This window comes from Physeter macrocephalus, chromosome 4 (genome assembly GCF_002837175.3).
Source record: "Physeter macrocephalus isolate SW-GA chromosome 4, ASM283717v5, whole genome shotgun sequence".
Classification (NCBI taxonomy): Eukaryota; Metazoa; Chordata; class Mammalia; order Artiodactyla; family Physeteridae; genus Physeter; species Physeter macrocephalus.
In genome coordinates this window covers 139178484-139197016 of record NC_041217.1, presented here as the reverse complement: position 1 = coordinate 139197016, position 18533 = coordinate 139178484, and the positions used below count along the sequence as shown (strand labels likewise).

Genomic DNA, 18533 nt, shown 5'->3' with positions numbered 1-18533 from the left:
GCTCCGCAACGGGAGAGGCCACAACAGTGAGAGGCCCGCGTACCACAAAAAAAAAAAAAAAAAAAAAAGAAAGAAAGTATGACTGACAGATGTTTGACAAAACTGATGGAGTATTTAGGGGAAAGTGGTAATAGATACATAAATATAAAGCTAAGCAAATGAAAAAAAGAGACCCTATTTAACCCCAGGAAAACAAAATGCTATACCCCAAAGGGAAACTTCCCACAGTGCATGACTTAATTCAACATCCTGTTTCAAACGTAACCAACCCTATGCTGAAAAAGTGGACCCCAGAGGGTGCTCCAGAAACAATGTCATTACCCCGTGCCACCCGACCCCACCGGCCCTTATTTAAAACCCAATCTGCAGACTTGTTCCCCATCCCCACTCCCCACCCCTGTGAAGTCTCTAGAAGTTCCCTTAACTCTTTGAACCATTCTTAGATCATAAAACATCTTCCAGACACTTTTAGTCCTAAGAACAGTCTCATCTTAGTAATTAAGATGTCCCGTCCAGATTAATAATCTCAACTCTGAGCTTCATTTACAGCCAAATTCCTCCCCTCCCCCAGCTCGGGCCTGCCTCCTGCTGGGGCCCCTGAGCAGGGGTGGAGGGGCAATGGGAAAAACACGTCATTCCTCTGAGTGGGGCTCTCAGAGCCCCTCTCACTTGAGTCCTGGGTGAGGAGAAAGCAACCCCCGCCCCACCCACCTGGCACGGGGAAGGAAGTGTCACAGCTTTCTCAACAGCTCTCTCTAAGGAAATGCCCTCCTTCATCTCTTCCATCTCAACCCTTCGACACCCTCAAAGTGTGTGCCAGTTAAGGATCTCAAAACCAGTGTTAAGTTTAGGCACCTGAAATCCTGCTCTAGAAGGTAGCAGCCAATGCCTATTATCAATACCCATCGTCTTGGGGCTCAGCCAGAACCAAGCAAGCAAAATCCGCACACTGGCATCCTGCTACCCACAGTCCCACCTGTGCACAGGCTGAACTGCTACAACCAGAGCAGGAGGCAGGAGAGGGCCAACACGAGCGGGATAGGAACTGGGTGGAGCGGGGGTTCAAGAGAACTAAATCCTCACCCATCATACAAGAAGCCAGCAGCCAATGAATACAGCCAATCCAGAAACAGCAGCCTAAGTCTTACTTAGAGGCTGTGCAGCCTAGCAGTTCAGGCTTCACCACTCACCAGCTGTGTAACCTTGGACACATGGCTCCCTCCTCTGGGTCTGTTTCTTCATCTGCAAATCAGGGATAATAACAGCAACTCCTTCATGGGGTTGCTGGGAGAATCAAAGGCATTATGTTCAGAATGCTCTTAGAGCATGGCTGGACCACAATAATAAGCACCATGTTTAGCTATTATCGCTTTTATTTTTGTAACTGAGACAAATGGAAGAAAACACTAGAAAATGACAACTAAATGAGTAGAAGGCAGGACCCCTGTGTTGCGCAAGTCCAGGGAGCACCATCCATGTAGATGGGGGTAAGTGATGCCCGCTGGAAGCAGGCATCCCAGCAGCCCTGGCTGAAGGCAGCTGCCTCTCAGCAGTGTGACAATGAAGGCAAGGGACTGACTCCCTGTAAAGTCTTACAGTATTAGATGATTTTAAAACTATGTTTAGCATTACTTTGCTGAAAATAAAAATATTTTTAGAATGTTAATAAAACAAGCTCCCCAAAATAGTAACAATAGCAAACAATAGGACTTGGCCAATGACAAAAAGAAAAGCAATGGAGGAAATGACAAAGGAAAATCTTGGAATTAAGACTATATAAAAATTTTGCATTTTTGTTTCAAAATCATCATAAAAAATATTTAAACAGCAGACTCATAAAAATATTAGCAACAAATACGAACAAAATATTAACATTCCTAACTTATTGAACACTTTAAAATATGTAAAGTTTTACATTTTATACGTAAAACGTTCAGACCCCAACACAGACACCAACTTGCAAAAGAGGAGCTATGAACTGTGAATCAATACACAGTATATATTCCACTACACTAACGATCAAATAAACGTAAGATGAAACAATAACCAGTTGTCACTTCCACCTTCCAATTAGGAAATTACTTTGGAAACACTGGTGAAGATTCAGGGAAGTAAGTTCTTTAAGACACTGCTTGCAGTTGTGAAAATTCGTGCAACCTTCTAAAGAGCTATTTGGTAATATGTGTGTCAAATGCCACTAGCCTTTGGCCCAGTAATTTTCAATTCTGGTAATCTAGCCTAAGAAAACAATCATAGATGCAAATGATGATTACTGCAGAAAGATAGTCACTGCAGCATTATCTATACTAAGGGAAAAGGTGAAAAACTCTAAGCATCACGCACACGCAAGTAATATATATACATATTTGTTTGTACTCACATCAACTATCTGAGAGGCTAAACAAAAATGGGGGAAGGAAGAGGGGGTGTTACTAGTTGCCTCCAGCAAGGGGAACTGGGGGCTGGGGGGAGAAAATGAAGGCTCTTCCTAAGAACCCTTTTTTGGGTCTTCTGAATTTTGAACCATTTTAAATGTATCACCTATTCAAAAGAATTTAACAAATGTAGTAAAATGCAATACGTTTTTGAATGTTTACAAAAAAATTTAACAGCATGGAAAAGATTTATTATGTTAGAATGTTAAGTTTAAGTACACAAGGCTTTATATTCAGAATGATACCAATGATCATGAAAACTATTAACACACAGATAAGCATAGAAAAAAGACTGAAAAGAAATATACTAAAATGTAAATGGTGATCACTTCTGGGGGTGAGATTATTTCCATCTTTAAATGTTTTTATAGTTTCCAAATTTTCTACAATAAGTATATACTACTGATATAAGTGGGAAAAATAACGATTATTAAATTATCTTTAAAGGGTCAACCACTTCCCAAAGAAGGATTAGGAGTAAGATAAAGTAATTTGTTGGAGAGCAGGAACCCATTCCTATCTAAGTGGCTATGCAGGCTGCCGTCAGGAGACCCTGTGCGTGATTCCAGCCTCAGAGATGTACTTGCATGAACCATCTGCCCTCTCTGGACTGCTTCCTGGGGAATCAGCAGAACACACCCACTAGGGCCCCGCCATTCAAATGCTACCTTTCCAGGAAGGCTGCTCTGATCTCTGTCTTGTCAGTGGTAGCCTGTGAGCTCTCTGAGAGCAGGCAGACCCTAAGACTCACGTCTGCATCCCCAGCAGGAGCCCAGTAACCAGCACGCTGGCCCCACCTCCAAGCTGGTATGTCCATCTGCCTGCCCTCTAGACTAGATGCTCCCCAAAGCAGAGGCCGCGCTTGGGTTATACCTACTTCTCTAGAGCCTAACAGAGAGTCTAGTATATGATAGGGCTCCAGGAAATGTTTGCCGAACAAATGAATAAATTAAAGAAAGATACTCTAGACTAGCACCGTCCAACTGAACTTTCTCTGGTGATGGAAATGTTCTATATTTGCTGCCCAATATGGTACCACTAGCCACATGGGTCTACTGAGCAGTAAAATGTGGCTAGTAGACTCAGGGACTGAATTTTTAATTTTATTTAATTGTAATTAATTTCAACGTAAATCGCCATAAGTCCTTCCATAAGAACACTTACATCACAGGATAATTATAAGATGATCCATTAAAAAAAGAGAGATGATCCAATATCTTGCCATACTCAAAAGATGATCATGGCAGGATACTGAAAATGAGGAGGAGGAGGAAGAGAAGGAAGGTCCCCAACAGCCCCCAAGCCCCCACCTACCTGGCCAATATCACACAATGGGAATTTACTTGTCTCCATGACTCCCTAGCAAGTAGCTCTGCTATATTCTGAGTACCCAACAGCCAGAGCCACTGGGAGAATGAAAGACTGGAATGAGTGAGAAGAAGGGAGGGGTGTGAGGCTGAGACAGGAGAGACTCTGAACATGTTGCAAAAGGAAAACTCTGGCCTTTTTTTATTGCCACAGGTAAGGAGAAAGGATATTCCCTCCAAGAGGAAGGCTTATGCACGCAGGAAGTGGCAACAGGTGCAAGAAAAGGGCTGGCAAAGGTGTCCCCACCCCCGGGACTGGATAACCTGTGCGGCTCCACAACCAGTGTCCTGCAGAGGGCTGCTCTACACACCCCTGTTCCCGCCCACCCTCAGAGGCCCCGCAGTCAGTCCTTTCCCTGCCGACATCACTGATTCTCACACTGGCCTCACAAGGGGAGCTAGCTAGTAAACATTTCCATTTTATAAGCTGGCAAACCAAGGCTCCGTGAGACTGGCTGAGGTCATGGGTCTCAGACTGTCTGGAGCTCAGGAGTCTGCTTAGGACAGCAAGCCAGGTCATCACCTGGCTTGGTGAAGCTGCACAGGTGAGGACTGGGGACCCGGCCGGGCTGGGAGGGAACCTGCACACACTTGCCCACTGTCCCCCAGCCCTCCTGACTGACAGCCCCATGCAGGCACGGGCTCTATTTGTTAGCCCACCACAGTGTCCCAGGGCCCAACCCAATACCTGGGACATAGCAGCCATTCAAACCACTGATGAACGAACCAAGCAACAACCAAACCCGGATGCAGCCCTTCCGTTTTCAAGATACTTCCCCACACTTCATCCCTTGCGGGTCTCTGCAGCACTGTGGAGGCTTCCATTTGTTGGGCCCTGCTGTGAGCAGATATCCCCTGAAGCCATTCACTCCTCGTGAGGTGAGTATCATCACCCCCATTTTACAGATAAGAAATACTGAGGCCCAGAGAGACCAAATGACTTGCCCAAGGTTCTAGAGCTGGTAGGTGGTAGCTGCAGGCCTGACTCCAAGACCCTGCCCTTTCTCACACCTTTTGCCACCGCTCTGGGCCTTCCCCCATGCCCTCTGAATTGCTCCTGACAATTGGCCAGGCAGAGATCACTGTCTGAGGCTCAGACATAGAGAGCCACTCTGGGTTGCTGTCCTGAAAATCTGCTTGGGGAACTCCCCAGGAAGCCACACCTGGACTGCAGAGGGACAGATTAATTCTGCTGGGATCCTGCATTCATTCTCTTCTCTGGTCCACATGCCTTCTGCAAGTCAGAGATGCAGTCATTGCAGACCCTGCTCCATGGAGCTCCCAGTCTCGTCAGGGAGGAAGCATCTATAATACCCAACTGTTCAACGGGAGAAAAGTGACAAAGGGCAGTGGAAGATGAGGGAGGGCAACGGTAATTCTGGCTGGAGGGGGCAGTTTCTCGACCAAGACGAATGGGGAAGATTGGACCCAAGGCAGCAGAGTTCAGAGGGCATGTGGGAAGGCCCAGAGCAGTGGCAAAAGGTGTGAGAAAGGGCAGGGTCTTGGAGTCAGGCCTGCAGCTACCACCTACCAGCTCTAGAACCTTGGGCAAGTCATTTGGGCTCTCTGGGCCTCAGTATTTCTCATCTGTAAAATGGGGGTGATGATACTCACCTCACGAGGAGTGAATGGCTTCAGGGGATATCTGCTAACAGCAGGGCCCAACAAATGGAAGCCTCCACAGTGCTGCAGAGACCCGCAAGCACAGGGATGTGGGAGCAGAACAGGAACAGCATCATGAGTTTGGGAGGCAGAAGCAAGGTAATTCACCTGGATATTAGAGTCCGAAGGCAACTCCCAACCCAATAAACCAGGAACAGGGGGAGGGAGGTCTGTACCTCCTGACCCACCCCAGAAACAGCTCCCTCCTGCCAGACACCAGAGCCACCACAGGTTGAGTGAATGTCTTGGACTGACCCCAGGGCCAGGACCTGTCAGACAGTTGTGCTGAGGTAGCCCATGCCCACCTGGACAAGGGACATAGACAGCTCCTAACCTTCCCCTAACCCTAAGTGAAGCCAAGGTGCTTCGGATCTGTGTCCTCCAGTGCTGGGATTAGGACCTCAGTCTCTGAAACCCCAAAGTCCTTATTCTTCTAATTTCTCAAAAATAAAAAAAAAAAGAAAGAAAGAAAGAAAGGAAGGGAGGGAGGGAGGGAGGGAGGGAGGGAGGAAGGAAGGAAGGAAGGAAGGAAGGAAGAAAGGAAGGAAGGAAGAAAGAAAGAAAAAAACAAAACACCAGAGTAAGGGGATGGGATACCGCAGTGTAGAGGAGAAACAGCATCAGACCAAGTCAGGCTTGGGGACCTAGGCCCAGCTCCGCCACTCAGTAAGAGCAGTAACAGCAGCTTACCTGTGTTACATACCTGCTGTGTGCCAGCCCCTGAGCTAGGTGCTCTACAGACTCCTCACCTTAAGCCCCTCATCAACTCTATGAGATAGGCATTATCTCCATTCTACAAATGAGAAAGATTGGGGCTCAGAGTCCAATCAACTTGCCCAAGCAAGTTCCAGCAAATGGTATAATCGGGATCTGAACTCAGTTCTGACTCCAAAAGCCATGTGGCCACCTTTGCACAGTAACATGACCTCTCTGAACCTTAGTTGTCCCACCTGTTCATAGGGGGATTGAATGAATAATAGTGATTTGAGCAGAGCTCTACAGTTAACAAAGCTCAAACCACAACAGTACCCAGAGAGGGGCCAGGAGGCCAACACAATCCCCCCAGGGTCTGTCTAAGCCTGTCCTGAAGTGGGGATCCAGGGTGTATACATCACTCTCCACCCCAGCAGGGTGACCAAGAGCTGTCTCCTGGCTCTCATTTCCAGGGTTCTTCTTCATCTTAGAGAAATCTGGGTCAGATGTGTTGCAACCACCAATACCTGCTCTTTAAACCATAAGATGAGACACACTTTAAAGCACCTGGGACTTTGCCTAGACGGGGGGCAGGTGTGTGGCAAAGTGTGCCTACGATCCAGGCCAGTCACTCGGGACAGCTGTCAGGCCCCTAGGTCCTCCACCTGGCCCATGGCCTGGCAGCCACCAAGAAAGTTCTGTGATCACTGAAGCCAACTCCTCCCAGAAAGGAGAGGAAAGGGAGGCCCAGACAGGTGAGAAGACTTGCCCAATGTCACCTAGAAAAGTAGGACAGACCTCGTTGTGAAGTGCCCCAAGACGGTGTGGGAAGGAGAATAGGGCTGTGTCTGTACTTGAGAACTCCTTGTGCATTCACTGGAGTCTCACATGTGCTGAGACCTTACCATGTGATTAACCTGTAGGAAAAACAAAGACATAAAACTCAGCTTCTCCTTTCTAGGCTACAAGCTCCTTGAGGGCAGAGAGTGGGTTGGAGTCCATTCCCAACCTTCCTTGACACCCACCTTGAGCCAGGCCCTGTGCTGGGCACACTGGGATGCAGGAATAATGAGACTCTGCCCCTGTCCTCAAGGACACATAAGTAAACGGAAAATCGCCACAGAGTATGACCTGTGCTACCACAGAAGGAAGGATAAAGGTGTGGGTGCCAGAGCTCTAGCATAACCAGGCCAAGGGAAAAAGGAAAGGCTTCCAGGAAGAGGTGGCACCCGAGCCGGGTCTTAAAGAATAAGTAGGAGTCAGACTGGTGAAAAGGAAGGGAAGAAAGGCCCTTCTAAGAGATTCTGTTTACCAAACATTTACATGGTAGCAATAACAAGAATAACCCCAACATTAAATGAGCATCTTACCATGTGCCAATCTCTGTATTTAAGCACTTATACATGTATTAACTCGTTTCATCCTCCTAACAGTCTTTTGAGACTGTTACTATTATTATCCCCGTTTTACATGTAAGAATATTGAGGCCCAAAGAGCTTAATAACTTGCCCAAGATCCCGAAGTTTGTACCCAGAACCAGAGTTCAAACATAGTGGTTTGGTTCCACACCTACAGCCCCAACCAGCACACTATTTGCTTCTCAGATATGTACTTTGCCAGACCTGGTACTGGACGTAAGGCTACAAAGATGAATATTTGAATATGAACTATTTGATGTTCCGAAAATGATTTAAAGAGGCACAAAAGTGAATAAAAAGAAGCTCAAAGTGTGTAAGGACAGAAGGACAAGAGAAAATTCCAGGTCTGAAGCTGCACAAGGAAAAGTCCGATGCTGGGACTTCCCTGGTGGCTCAGTGGTTAAGAATCCTCCTGTCAATGCAGGGGACACGGGTTCGAGCCCTGGTCCGGGAAGATCCCGCATGCCGTGGAGCAACTAAGCCCGTGCTCCACAACAAGAGAAGCCACCGCAATGAGAAGCCCGCACACCGCGACGAAGAGTAGCCCCCGCTCACCGCAACTAAAGAAAGCCCGTGCACAGCAACGAAGACCCAACGCAGCCAAAGATAAAAATAAATAAATAAATTTATAAGGTAAAAAAAAAGAAAAAGAAAAAGCCAACGCTGCTGGAGGACAAGCAAAGCAGACATTAGGAAGAGGTGGAACTGGATTGGCGGGAAGGCCTTGAACGCCAGACCAAGGGGCTCATATTTCTTCCATCAGTCAACTGGTTGCGAATCTATATGCCAAGTTGTAATTTCAGGGGAGAGCTTGAAGGCAAAGACTGTCTATAGAACAAATCGATGTCTCTACAGATATGTGAGTGGTTGATAAAATACAAATCTATTTAAAGGAGCCCTTAAAACTAGTAACCTCCAGGTATTTTCTCCATCAACAGATACTAAAAATATAACAGCTATCTGGACAGGGGATCCATTTTTGTCCTTGTATGTAGAAAACTTGGATACCCCTGCTGTCAGGGATGGGAAGTAACAAAAAGGTTTTAAGCAAGGAATTCTTTGGATTGAAGGTCTGGGATTTTTGCCCTCTAGCTACCCCTATACCTCTACCTCTCCAGGCTGGAAATCAACCATCGAAGTCCCAAAGATGAGCCGAGCCCGGAGAAAAGCTCCGATGCAGAGATATTCTCACAAAGAGAGCTATGTAAGTACAAATGACTGTTTGATCAATCATTTGGCCTCAGCGTGGGATTTGGTTAGAATTAAAGCCATCTGGTTGGGCGGGGGGGGTGGCTGGGGGAGGAGACAAGCAGGCGGGAAAATGACCCACCCCCTCCCCCAAAAAGCATTGTTAAAATATAACGGGGAAAAACAGTAAAGTCTCTGCTGTTATTTCAGCCTAAGCCACTTAATACTTCAGCACATAAAGCAACTTATTTTATGACCTTTTCCCTTTAAAAAGTAAATCAGAAGACGCTGCCTTGAATTCAGATATCTCTGAAATACACTACTCATCCCTCCCAGTGAAATATCCTGTTTCATAAACCTTCTTCGAGATACTTGAAACTGCAGATCACTAAATGCCTAGCTTTAGGCATCTGACATTCCAGAGAATTAATATTTAAACTTATTATAGGAAAAAAGAATTGAGTTTGGTTGAAGCATGAAATATTTAATAGTGTCTCCAAATTAGAAACCCGATTTTGTTTCGCACTGGAAATGCCAACGTTATTACCTGGGCTTTGCACTCAAATAAGATAAAATGCATAGGCGGTCTTGAGATTAAACACACAATTACGGCTGTTTTCTCCAGAGAGAAGGGGAGCGAGACAGGTTTGGGGAGTGGAAGCGATTGAGTTTCATTTTTACGATACACTTAAAATTATATTATCATTCTCTGCCTTGGGGGTTGGACTTGAGAGGGCTGAAGCTACTTAACCACTGAAAACTGTGTCAAGATCGGTGAATCCACGGAGGCCTGTTCGTGGGCTCATGAAACCGTCTACATCTCGGAATGGGCCCGCTGCTGGGCGAAACCCGGGAATTTTCTCTACTCACTAGGACAAAAGTATTAAGTGGTTTGGGATAAAAATTAAGCTTCAATTGACACAGTGGATCCTGGCAGCCTCTGCCGGCACGTGTAATTTATTTACAGGGTTGGAAAGTCGGCAAAATACATCATCAACTCTTACACAAACTTCTATTAGGTATTAAATACCCAAGCCTCAGAGAAGTAATTCATATAGTCCACCAACGTTCCAAAATAAACCCAATCTCCAGGCCCTCCGGAGAGCTTAAAACAGCAAATGGGATCTGTATTTTTAAAGCTGGGTTTATAATACGCCCTGGTTTCTTGCTAAAGCCTTATTTGCCATCAAACCTGTTATTTAAAAACAAAAGCAACAACATCTAAAAGAGTTATCTGGCTGCTAGAAAAGACACAAATAGGAAGAGACTGGGCCACAATGCAAGCAGGCCATCCCTGATACCCCTTCATACTCTCCCTTTCAGACCCAGGGTCAACATCCAAAGGCAAAGAAGCTTTGGGCAATAAAGCCTCCTGCAATTTCCACTTCAGAAGTATGATCCCTTGAGAATGTCCACACTCACATACATTCTCATGAATGCACACACCCCCGCCCCATGCAAGACCACAGACACAACCCAGCCGTGGGACCTCTTCCTTCCATAGAGGGTCATTTGACTCATTCATCATTTGACACAAAAGACCCATTTCCCACAAACTCTCAAGTTCACTCTGATCCCTGGCCTGTTCTCCCCACAAGCCTTTCTTCATCCCACCAAGTGTTTAATAAGAAATAATTATTTAATAGATCTCAAGCCATCATGCCTAGTGAAGCATGCATTCTACACACGACGTGTGGTGCAATCATGAGGAATTCTCTTCAAACAGATGTCTTCAGAACCGGTGGAAGGGCGACTGCAGCCAGGGCTCAGGCAACGAAGCTCCCCAAACTGCATGACAGGCTCAAAGAGGGACCTGAACCTGCAGTAACCGGCGGGATGCGTGTATGCGCTGCTTCTGAGAAGGGGCTGCTTCTAAGGGCCCTCCGGTCTCGGACTCCTTGCCTGAGGACCCCATGTCACAACCGGGAACCACTGTCCTTCCACCACTTCTGCAGCAGAGCAGTGGGCAGAGCCCCCACCCCTAAAATCACACCTCGGCCTGTTAGCTGAGACTCAGAAGTCTGCTCCGGGGACTGGTCATCCGGACCGGCCTGTGGTCTTCTGCTGCCTTCCCCCAGGGTTCGGGGCACGCTCTGCAGCCACAGCGACTCCTTGTCACTACTTGGGTTTTAAGGGCTGTCCGTGAGACCTCTGTGCTTTAGGGGGAAAGCACAGGCTTTGCAGTCAGACAGAGCTGGGTTCAAATTCCAGCCTCTACTACCTGCTACCTATACAGTGAGTCACTGTGAATTAAATCGTAAGCTCATTATTTGGACAAATCAATTAACCTTTCCAAGCCTCATTTCCCCCATCTGTAAATTTAGAATAATGCCTCCTTTCCTCATAGGGTTTTTTGGGCTTTATCAAGTGCAATGACAGCTATAAACTGCTCGGCCTGGCAATGAATAGGTGCTCAATAAAGATTAGTTGACCTCCCTCCCTCTTCCGGTTCCTTCTGTGCTCTACTTCAGGAGTCAAGAGTTCCAAGGAGAGATCAAATCTAGAACCTGACCTCTTTCCATACCCTAGATCCTTCCCAACTGCCCCAGCCAAGTTCATGTAGAATCCCGGAGAAACAGAGTAGGACGAGACTATGGGTCATCCTATGGAACTGCTTCCCATTTTACAGATGTGGAAACCGAGACTCAAAGCCAAGGGCATGGCCCACATGCATTGAGGCTGTACAATGGCGTGTGTGTTTGCTCCAGACAGTCCCAACCATAACCACCAAAAAAATTCAGGCCATGCAGGAAATGCATTATTCAGTGAGCGGACTGAAGGGCTCCTCTCAGTGCATCTGACTCAAATGCTGACTTTAAAAACACAGCTCGTAATGCTAACACAATCCGCCTCGATCCACCGGAAACCTTCTGAAGGAATAACCCTTTGGAGTTTAGGGAAAGACGGGGAAAAGGAGAAAACAGATGCTTCAAGTGACTTTAAACTAAAAGACACTGGGTTAGGGTTGTATTTTCTCCACCCCACCCCACCCCAGGTCTCCGTTTTCTTTCAGTTTCTTATAAATAAGGCTTTAGGAGACCAAAGCAGCCACAAAACTTTTCCCCTCTCTTTTCTGCTTCCCTAAACTCAGTAACTCAGCTATCAGTCCCGGACTTTGCTTCTAACGCCAAAGCATTTTTTTTTTCATTGTAAACTATTAATTCAGGCAGCGGCTGTTGATAAACAAGGAGTCCGTTTTTAAACTGCTAGAATCATTAGCACAGGGAAGGCAAGCAGCACAAATATTTCAGGAGGTTGCTCTTTTTTCCTGGCCCTGGTATCGCAGCTGGGCTTTCTTCATGTTGCAGCTGAATTTTTCAAAGCCCAGGGTAGAGTTTGTTTCATTTCTTCTCCCCCTTGAACTGAATGTCTTTGTCTCTTTAAACACAAAAATAGACTACCCCCTACCAGAAGAAACAACTGCAAGTCTCTAGGTCTAAACTAATTGCAACTAAAATCTGTATTAGGAAAAAAAATTAGCAAACCACACACTGTAATTTAACTTTGAATATAATCACAGATACAAGGTGAGGCTGTTGAAATACTACCATATCAGCTTCAAAACAAGGAATTGCTTTTCTAAGAAAATTGAGAGAAAGAAGGGAGATTATCCTCTCTATGCAAAAGTCACAGTTAGCGACAGTCACTGGTCAATTGACAAATAAAGTTGGTATTTATTTGTTTGTTGGGTTTTTTTTCCCTATTCCTATCCAAAAAAGGGTTGAAAACCCCATTCCAAACTTTAGTTTCTCCCCTTTTCTAGGATGCTGGCCAAACTCCACAAAATAAAACCAAAGAAAATGATGATAATTATGCAACATTCAGAACAAAGAACATAAGAATATATTTTTTTAAATGATTCATTGTGCACTTATGCCTGTAATGGGATTTTAACACACTGTAAAAATAAGTGTGCTGGCTCACTTCGCTTCTCATGCAACTGTAACTCAGGGAGATGAAGAACTCAAAGATGGGGTGAGGTTTTTTTTTTTTTTTTTTTTTTCAGAAGGAGGAGAAGTGTGAAGGAAAACCGCGGCGTATAACCACGGCGTATAAAGAAACGTGTATTTTCATCACAGATGGAGCAACACAGCCTATGGATATGATTCCGCAGCCAAGACAGTTCTGAGACCTCAGCCCAGCTGAGCACTTCAGGTAAACGACTCAGAAACAACTAAACCTAAATTAAGTTGCGATCTCATGTGCTGGTCCCCTTTCCATTTTGCACGCCAAGTCTTAGCAGCTTCTAGAGAGCTTAGGAGGCAGGAAGGGAAGAGGAATTGTAGCCACACAAGATTCTCAGGGAATCTTTGGGAATTATATTTCCGCTACATGTCTATAAAAGATTTGTCGGGTACATAATTCTTATGACTGTAGATGCAACATGTTCCTATCTTATTTGTGTACCCACACACATACATGTTTCTCTTTGTCTCACTGAGCCTGACATTTGGCCAGCAGGTTTTTCTCCCCCTTATTTGAAACCTCAAGCACTGAAAAAATTTGGATCTGATTATTTCCGGATCACAGGACCAGCACTTTAAAATGGATGAAATGCAAGCAAATTGCCCACTAGAGCCGGAGGGGGTAAATGCTTTCAAAATAACTCATACCTTTCTATTATGGATGTGCTGGCCCCTCAAAAGCCTCCCCAGAACATCACAGTGGCTTCTGATTCAGATGAAGAAACTCTACCAGGTAATGGCAACCAAAACTGTCATGTCTTACTTTCCACCACCAGCCCCTAATGCCCCTAATGCAATCTACAACTGCTTTCCTTTTTTGTTTTCATTTTTAAAGAAATATATATATACTAACTTTTTTTTAAGTTACAAGATTAACTACTTTTTGGAATTTTCAGCCACGTTATGATGGCCTTTTACTAATGGCAGAGTCCACATTTGTCATGATCGTCAGCCTCCTTTTTATTGCTAGGACGTGTCTAGTCTCAGAGCACAATGAAAATGGCCCAGTGAGTCGCTGAGAATTAAATAGTGAGCTCACTATCTGGTTTGGTCTGAGAGCAGGAATTCTGGTCAAACGGAATCTTCTGGTAAACTACGAAGTTATCTAATGATGGCATGGATACTAGTTACCAACTTCCAAAGATTCGAGACGGAAGAAATACCAAAAGCAAAAATATTTTAAACTCTCTGGGAACATTCGGGAGGCCGTCATGAACACCGAGCTCTCGGCCCCCAACACACACACATAGAAGGTACAAGTATAGAACGTACAAGTTGTGGAACCAGAATCAAACTTTGGAACAGGAAGCCTTAGAAACTGCCACTTACTGTCTGTAGCCTTGAGCACATCCTTGAACCTTAATGTCTTCATCTATAAAATGGGAATCACAGTAATAAGAAGCCAGCGCTTCTACATCTGTCCCCTCGGAACAGCCCACAAGGTAGGCAGAGCTCAGCTGGCATGAGGGCAGATGAGGGAACGTGTGGGGGACACACGCTGAAAACTGTAAAGCACTGTGCACAGGGAGCGAGCATCATCGGGCCATCGACACAAAGCTGACCGCCTCCATAAAGTCCAGATGTTTACTTTCTTTCCTTGTCAGGACTTCCAAAAGCAGAGTGTCGGATATTTAATAATAAGAAAGAAAAAACGTAGCATCTGGTAATTTGGCCTTTTCAGCTGTTTGGAATCTGGATAAACAGCACTCTGTCATAAACAGATCGTGATTCTTATTGTAAATGATAACAATGTTAGTCCATGACGACGCACCATCCCCAGTGCCTCCTAACTCCAGCTCTGGAAACGCAGAGGACCCCAACATTTACGGACAAGCTGCTGGATTCAAGAGCTCACTCCTTTCCTCGGCTTAGGGTCTGTCCTAAACGGAAGGCAGATCATTTGAAACCTGATTCCAAACCAAGCAATACTGTCTTCTCTCCGGTCACCAGGCAGCAGTGGCCACAAAAGACCTGCAGCTTGGCTCCTCTCAGCTTCCTCTGGCTAGGGCACCAGAGTTAAAGTCGTTAAAGTCAACATTTAAAAAAATCAAACCTCTCTCCCTCCTCACCCTACCTTCTTTATCTCAAGTATCGCTGACCATAACACGGTGCCCTACATGAATTAATAAAAGTGACCCCTTTTTCCTTCTTAGTTTATAAAGTATTCTTACAACAACTGTTTCATTTTCCCTTGGGAGGAAGCATTATTACCTCTCGTGCAAATGGAGAACCAGAAGTTGAGAACGTTAAACACATTACAAGAGTAATCTCCAAAATAACCAGGCACTGAGGCAGCCCTTTCACACTCTATCACTAATGCTCTCTTCAGTCTTTCCAAGTAAGTCTCACGGTAGATTTACAAATGAGGAAACTAAGGCTCAGAGAGGGGAAATAACTTCCCCCGGTCCCACAGAGCCTGGATGGCAGAGTCTTACAATTTCCAGCACGGTCAATAAATATTTTTCAGTTGGTATTCTTACCTGTCTGTTTCCAATAAGCCTGAGACTTGGAGCTAGACACCAAGTATTCAAAGGGTTGCGATGTCTAGGGAATATTTGGGTGGGAATGGCAGCAGTAAGAAGGTTTCCTTTACGGCATTTTCAAGAGGGCTGCCCAGCTCTGGTTTTGTGTCAGGCCACTGCCTGGCTTGACTATGGGGAAAAATTCGCATAGAGGGACAGAGGCCAGGCCGGAAACTTCTTCAAGCCCAGGTCCATAAGCAATGGGCTGGCCAGAAACCCCGCACCCAGTAGGCCTCAGTTTCCTCATCTTTTAAATGGGTGGGACAAATCCTACCCCACCAGCCTTGCTGGGGGCTGTGAAGAAAACAGAAGCATCTTAAAAAAGTTTAATCAGTACAACCATCTTAAGGTACAAAGAAAGAGGTGCTTCCTCTCATTCTTTTATCCTCCTCTGCCCCTTTCAAATATAATACTGATTTAAAGATTTCATGTTTTAGACATTGGGGGGGTGTGGATAAAAATAATTGGGATTTGGGGGACGGGAAGTCAGAAGGTGTACACAATGCATCCAGACGAAAGGTCTCTAACTACGGCTTGGAACAAAGGCTATGTTTGGGAGAGCCATTTATTAGGTCTGCAGAGAACTCGATCTTCAATTGACAGCTATTTTTTGTAAACACAAAATGTTGCAGGAGGGTATCTATTTAAGGGAGAATTGTGTATGGAGGGGGGCAAGCGAGGGAGCTCAGGGCAGCAAATATTACTCATGTCTTGCTGCACAGCCCTCTCTCTCCCTAGTAAAAGAGAACCTCATGTGCGTATTCCAGTAATAATACGCTAAAGGGGCTTCCCTGGTGGCGCAGTGGTTGAGAGTCTGCCTGCCGATGCAGGGGACACGGGTTTGTGCCCCGGTCCGGAAAGATCCCACATGCTGTGGAGCGGCTGGGCCCGTGAGCCATGGCCGCTGAGCCTGCCCATCCGGAGCCTGTGCTCCGCAACGGGAGAGGCCACAACAGTGAGAGGCCTGCGTATTGCAAAAAAAATAAAAATAAAAAAAATAATATGCTAAAAGCGTTTTTTTCTATATCTACCCTTTAAAAAATGACCTCTGTCTCTTGGAGAAGAGACTGACATTTAAAACAACGAGACAAGAAATAGTGTCAGGTGTTTTCATTAAAAAGAAAAAAAGTGTTTATATTTATTTCATTTTACCAGTCTTTGCATTGGGGAGTTGGGTTTTCTTTGTTTGTTTGTTTGTTTTAACCTAAAAGGAGCTCTCATCTCTAAAAGCAAGCCACCCTACCTTTTCTAAGTTGCTGGGGCTGATTGATGCTAACGCAGTGATGCCTACAGAGCCATAAAACACACTTTTTGTCCTTCCTTAAGAATCAGCTGGAAATAGAACCAAGAGGTCCCAAACACTGAAATAATGAAACCCCAAAGCTTTGGTTTCTCCCAGGGAAAAAAAGGTGGGGGCAGGGGAGAGGACACGGTGTCTCAACAATTTCCCCAATTTCTGGTTAATTATCTGTCAGCATGAAACTTATAAATAATGGCTCAATAATAATTAACTGTGATGAGAAGAACATGTTCATGAGAATCCAGCCTCATCGCTGACTTTGACCCATTAATTATACTGGAGCCTGCACCTTATACCCACCAGCCTCACTGGGTAGAGGAAGGGTATTGCAAACTAACTTTTGACCCAAAACTATGCTTCTGAAGCATCAAATACAGAACAGCCATTGTTAAAGTCGGGACTTTACTCAGGCTAGATTATAGATTCATAAAATTTTCCATCAGGAATCCAGAAATCATCTGGTATAATTAATTCCTTACTTGATAGATGGGGAAACTGAGGTCCCAACAGGCGAGGGGTCTTGCTGAAGGCTTCTGGTTTTTGTTATTGAGGAAGACTGGAATACTTCAAAGGATGCCTTTAGCAGCCTCAGAGATAGACATACTCGAGTTGCTACTCATCCTAATTTATAATAAGATTTTGACAAATTTCACACAACTTTTATCAGAAACATACAGAAGCAAAATTATGTAATCTGAGCTGTCTATACACCCATCTCCCCCAATATAGGCTACTGAGTTTAAATTAGATGCTTCCTAAACAATCATCGTTTCAGAATGACAAGCGAGTCCCAAACAACTCGAGAGAAACTGATGAACTCTGGAGGAAGTTCTACCAAGTTTCCTCCGGAGGATTCCTACAAAGGCCTGCGGTGGAAACGTCAGAGAGCCTAAATCTCTCCACACCCACGGCCAGGCACGTCGGCGGGGCCAGACTTACCCTTCCCGGCGGCAGAGGCCTTGGACGGACCGTAGTCTCGGGGGCTCCGGGGCTCGAGGAGGTCGTGGGCGCGCAGTGGCGCGGGCAGCAAGTCACGCGGACCCCCATCCCCGCAGCTACCGCTGCTCACCGTGACCCTGAAGGCCATGTGCGGGCCGAGGCCAGCGGGGCCCCGTCCGGGACCCGGAGCGCCGGGGGCCTCCTTCGGCCTCTTGTCTGAGTGCGCCTCGGCCACCTCGCAGTGCATGGCGCCGGGGCGGGGCGCACCGCTGGAGGTCGCGCCGGGCTCCTGCGGAGGGGAGAAAGCACAGGCGCGTTAGAACGAGCGGAGCGGTCCCCTTCTCGTCCGGAGGCCGAAGTTTGGGCAGGTCACCATCCCTCCGTTTATTCCTCCTTTTTGAAATGGGTTCGCGCCACCACACTCACCCTAACGTGACACTCACCCTAACCCACCTGATCCGCGTAAAAGCCCCTTCCAGGGCACAGAAGCGGCTGGCCGTCCTTCCCTGGCTGGTGGAGGGCCCGGCCCCCCATTCCGCCCCCACCAAGCCCTCTTTGGACGAATGGGGAAACTGAGGCCTGGAGAAGGGACAGCGCCTGTGCGCGCCACCCAGTAAGATACAGGGCGGGCGGCAACCAGAGATTCCTGGAGCAGGGCTCTGGCGAAGCCGCGGAGACTGCTCGGGGTAGGTCACCCGCTGCACTCCTCGCCTCGTGGGCGCTCTGGGAGCCGGCTGCGCGCAGGGACCGCGGACTGAGCACCCACAGGCCGGGAGACAGACCCTCTGAGATCCCACCACCACCACCCAAGCTGCGAAAATGGGAGTCGGAGGATGGGCGCTCACTCCCGCGACGAGAACCCATCACACGCACACTCCCACGCTCAGCTGAGAAAACGAACCTATCGCGCGTGCAAACCTGCACAAAGTCGGTAGCCCATGCACGCCCACTCCCACACACACCAAACACCCCGCAAATGCACACTCGGGGACACGACGTGCCATACACACTACCCTCATTCACCCGCTCAGACTCTCAGCAACA

At 46.5% G+C, this 18533-nt stretch overlaps 1 protein-coding gene across 1 annotated transcript in view; it reads right to left on the bottom strand.

Annotated features, from left to right (window-relative positions):
- The window catches only part of GLIS1 (GLIS family zinc finger 1), a 227245-nt gene extending 209509 nt beyond the window's left edge, over positions 1–17736 (bottom strand). The window contains exon 1 of the mRNA XM_007128159.3: positions 17490–17736. Coding sequence (XP_007128221.1) covers positions 17490–17736 — 247 coding nt within the window. The remainder of the gene's footprint in view (positions 1–17489) is intronic.
- Positions 17737–18533: the final 797 nt, after the last annotated feature.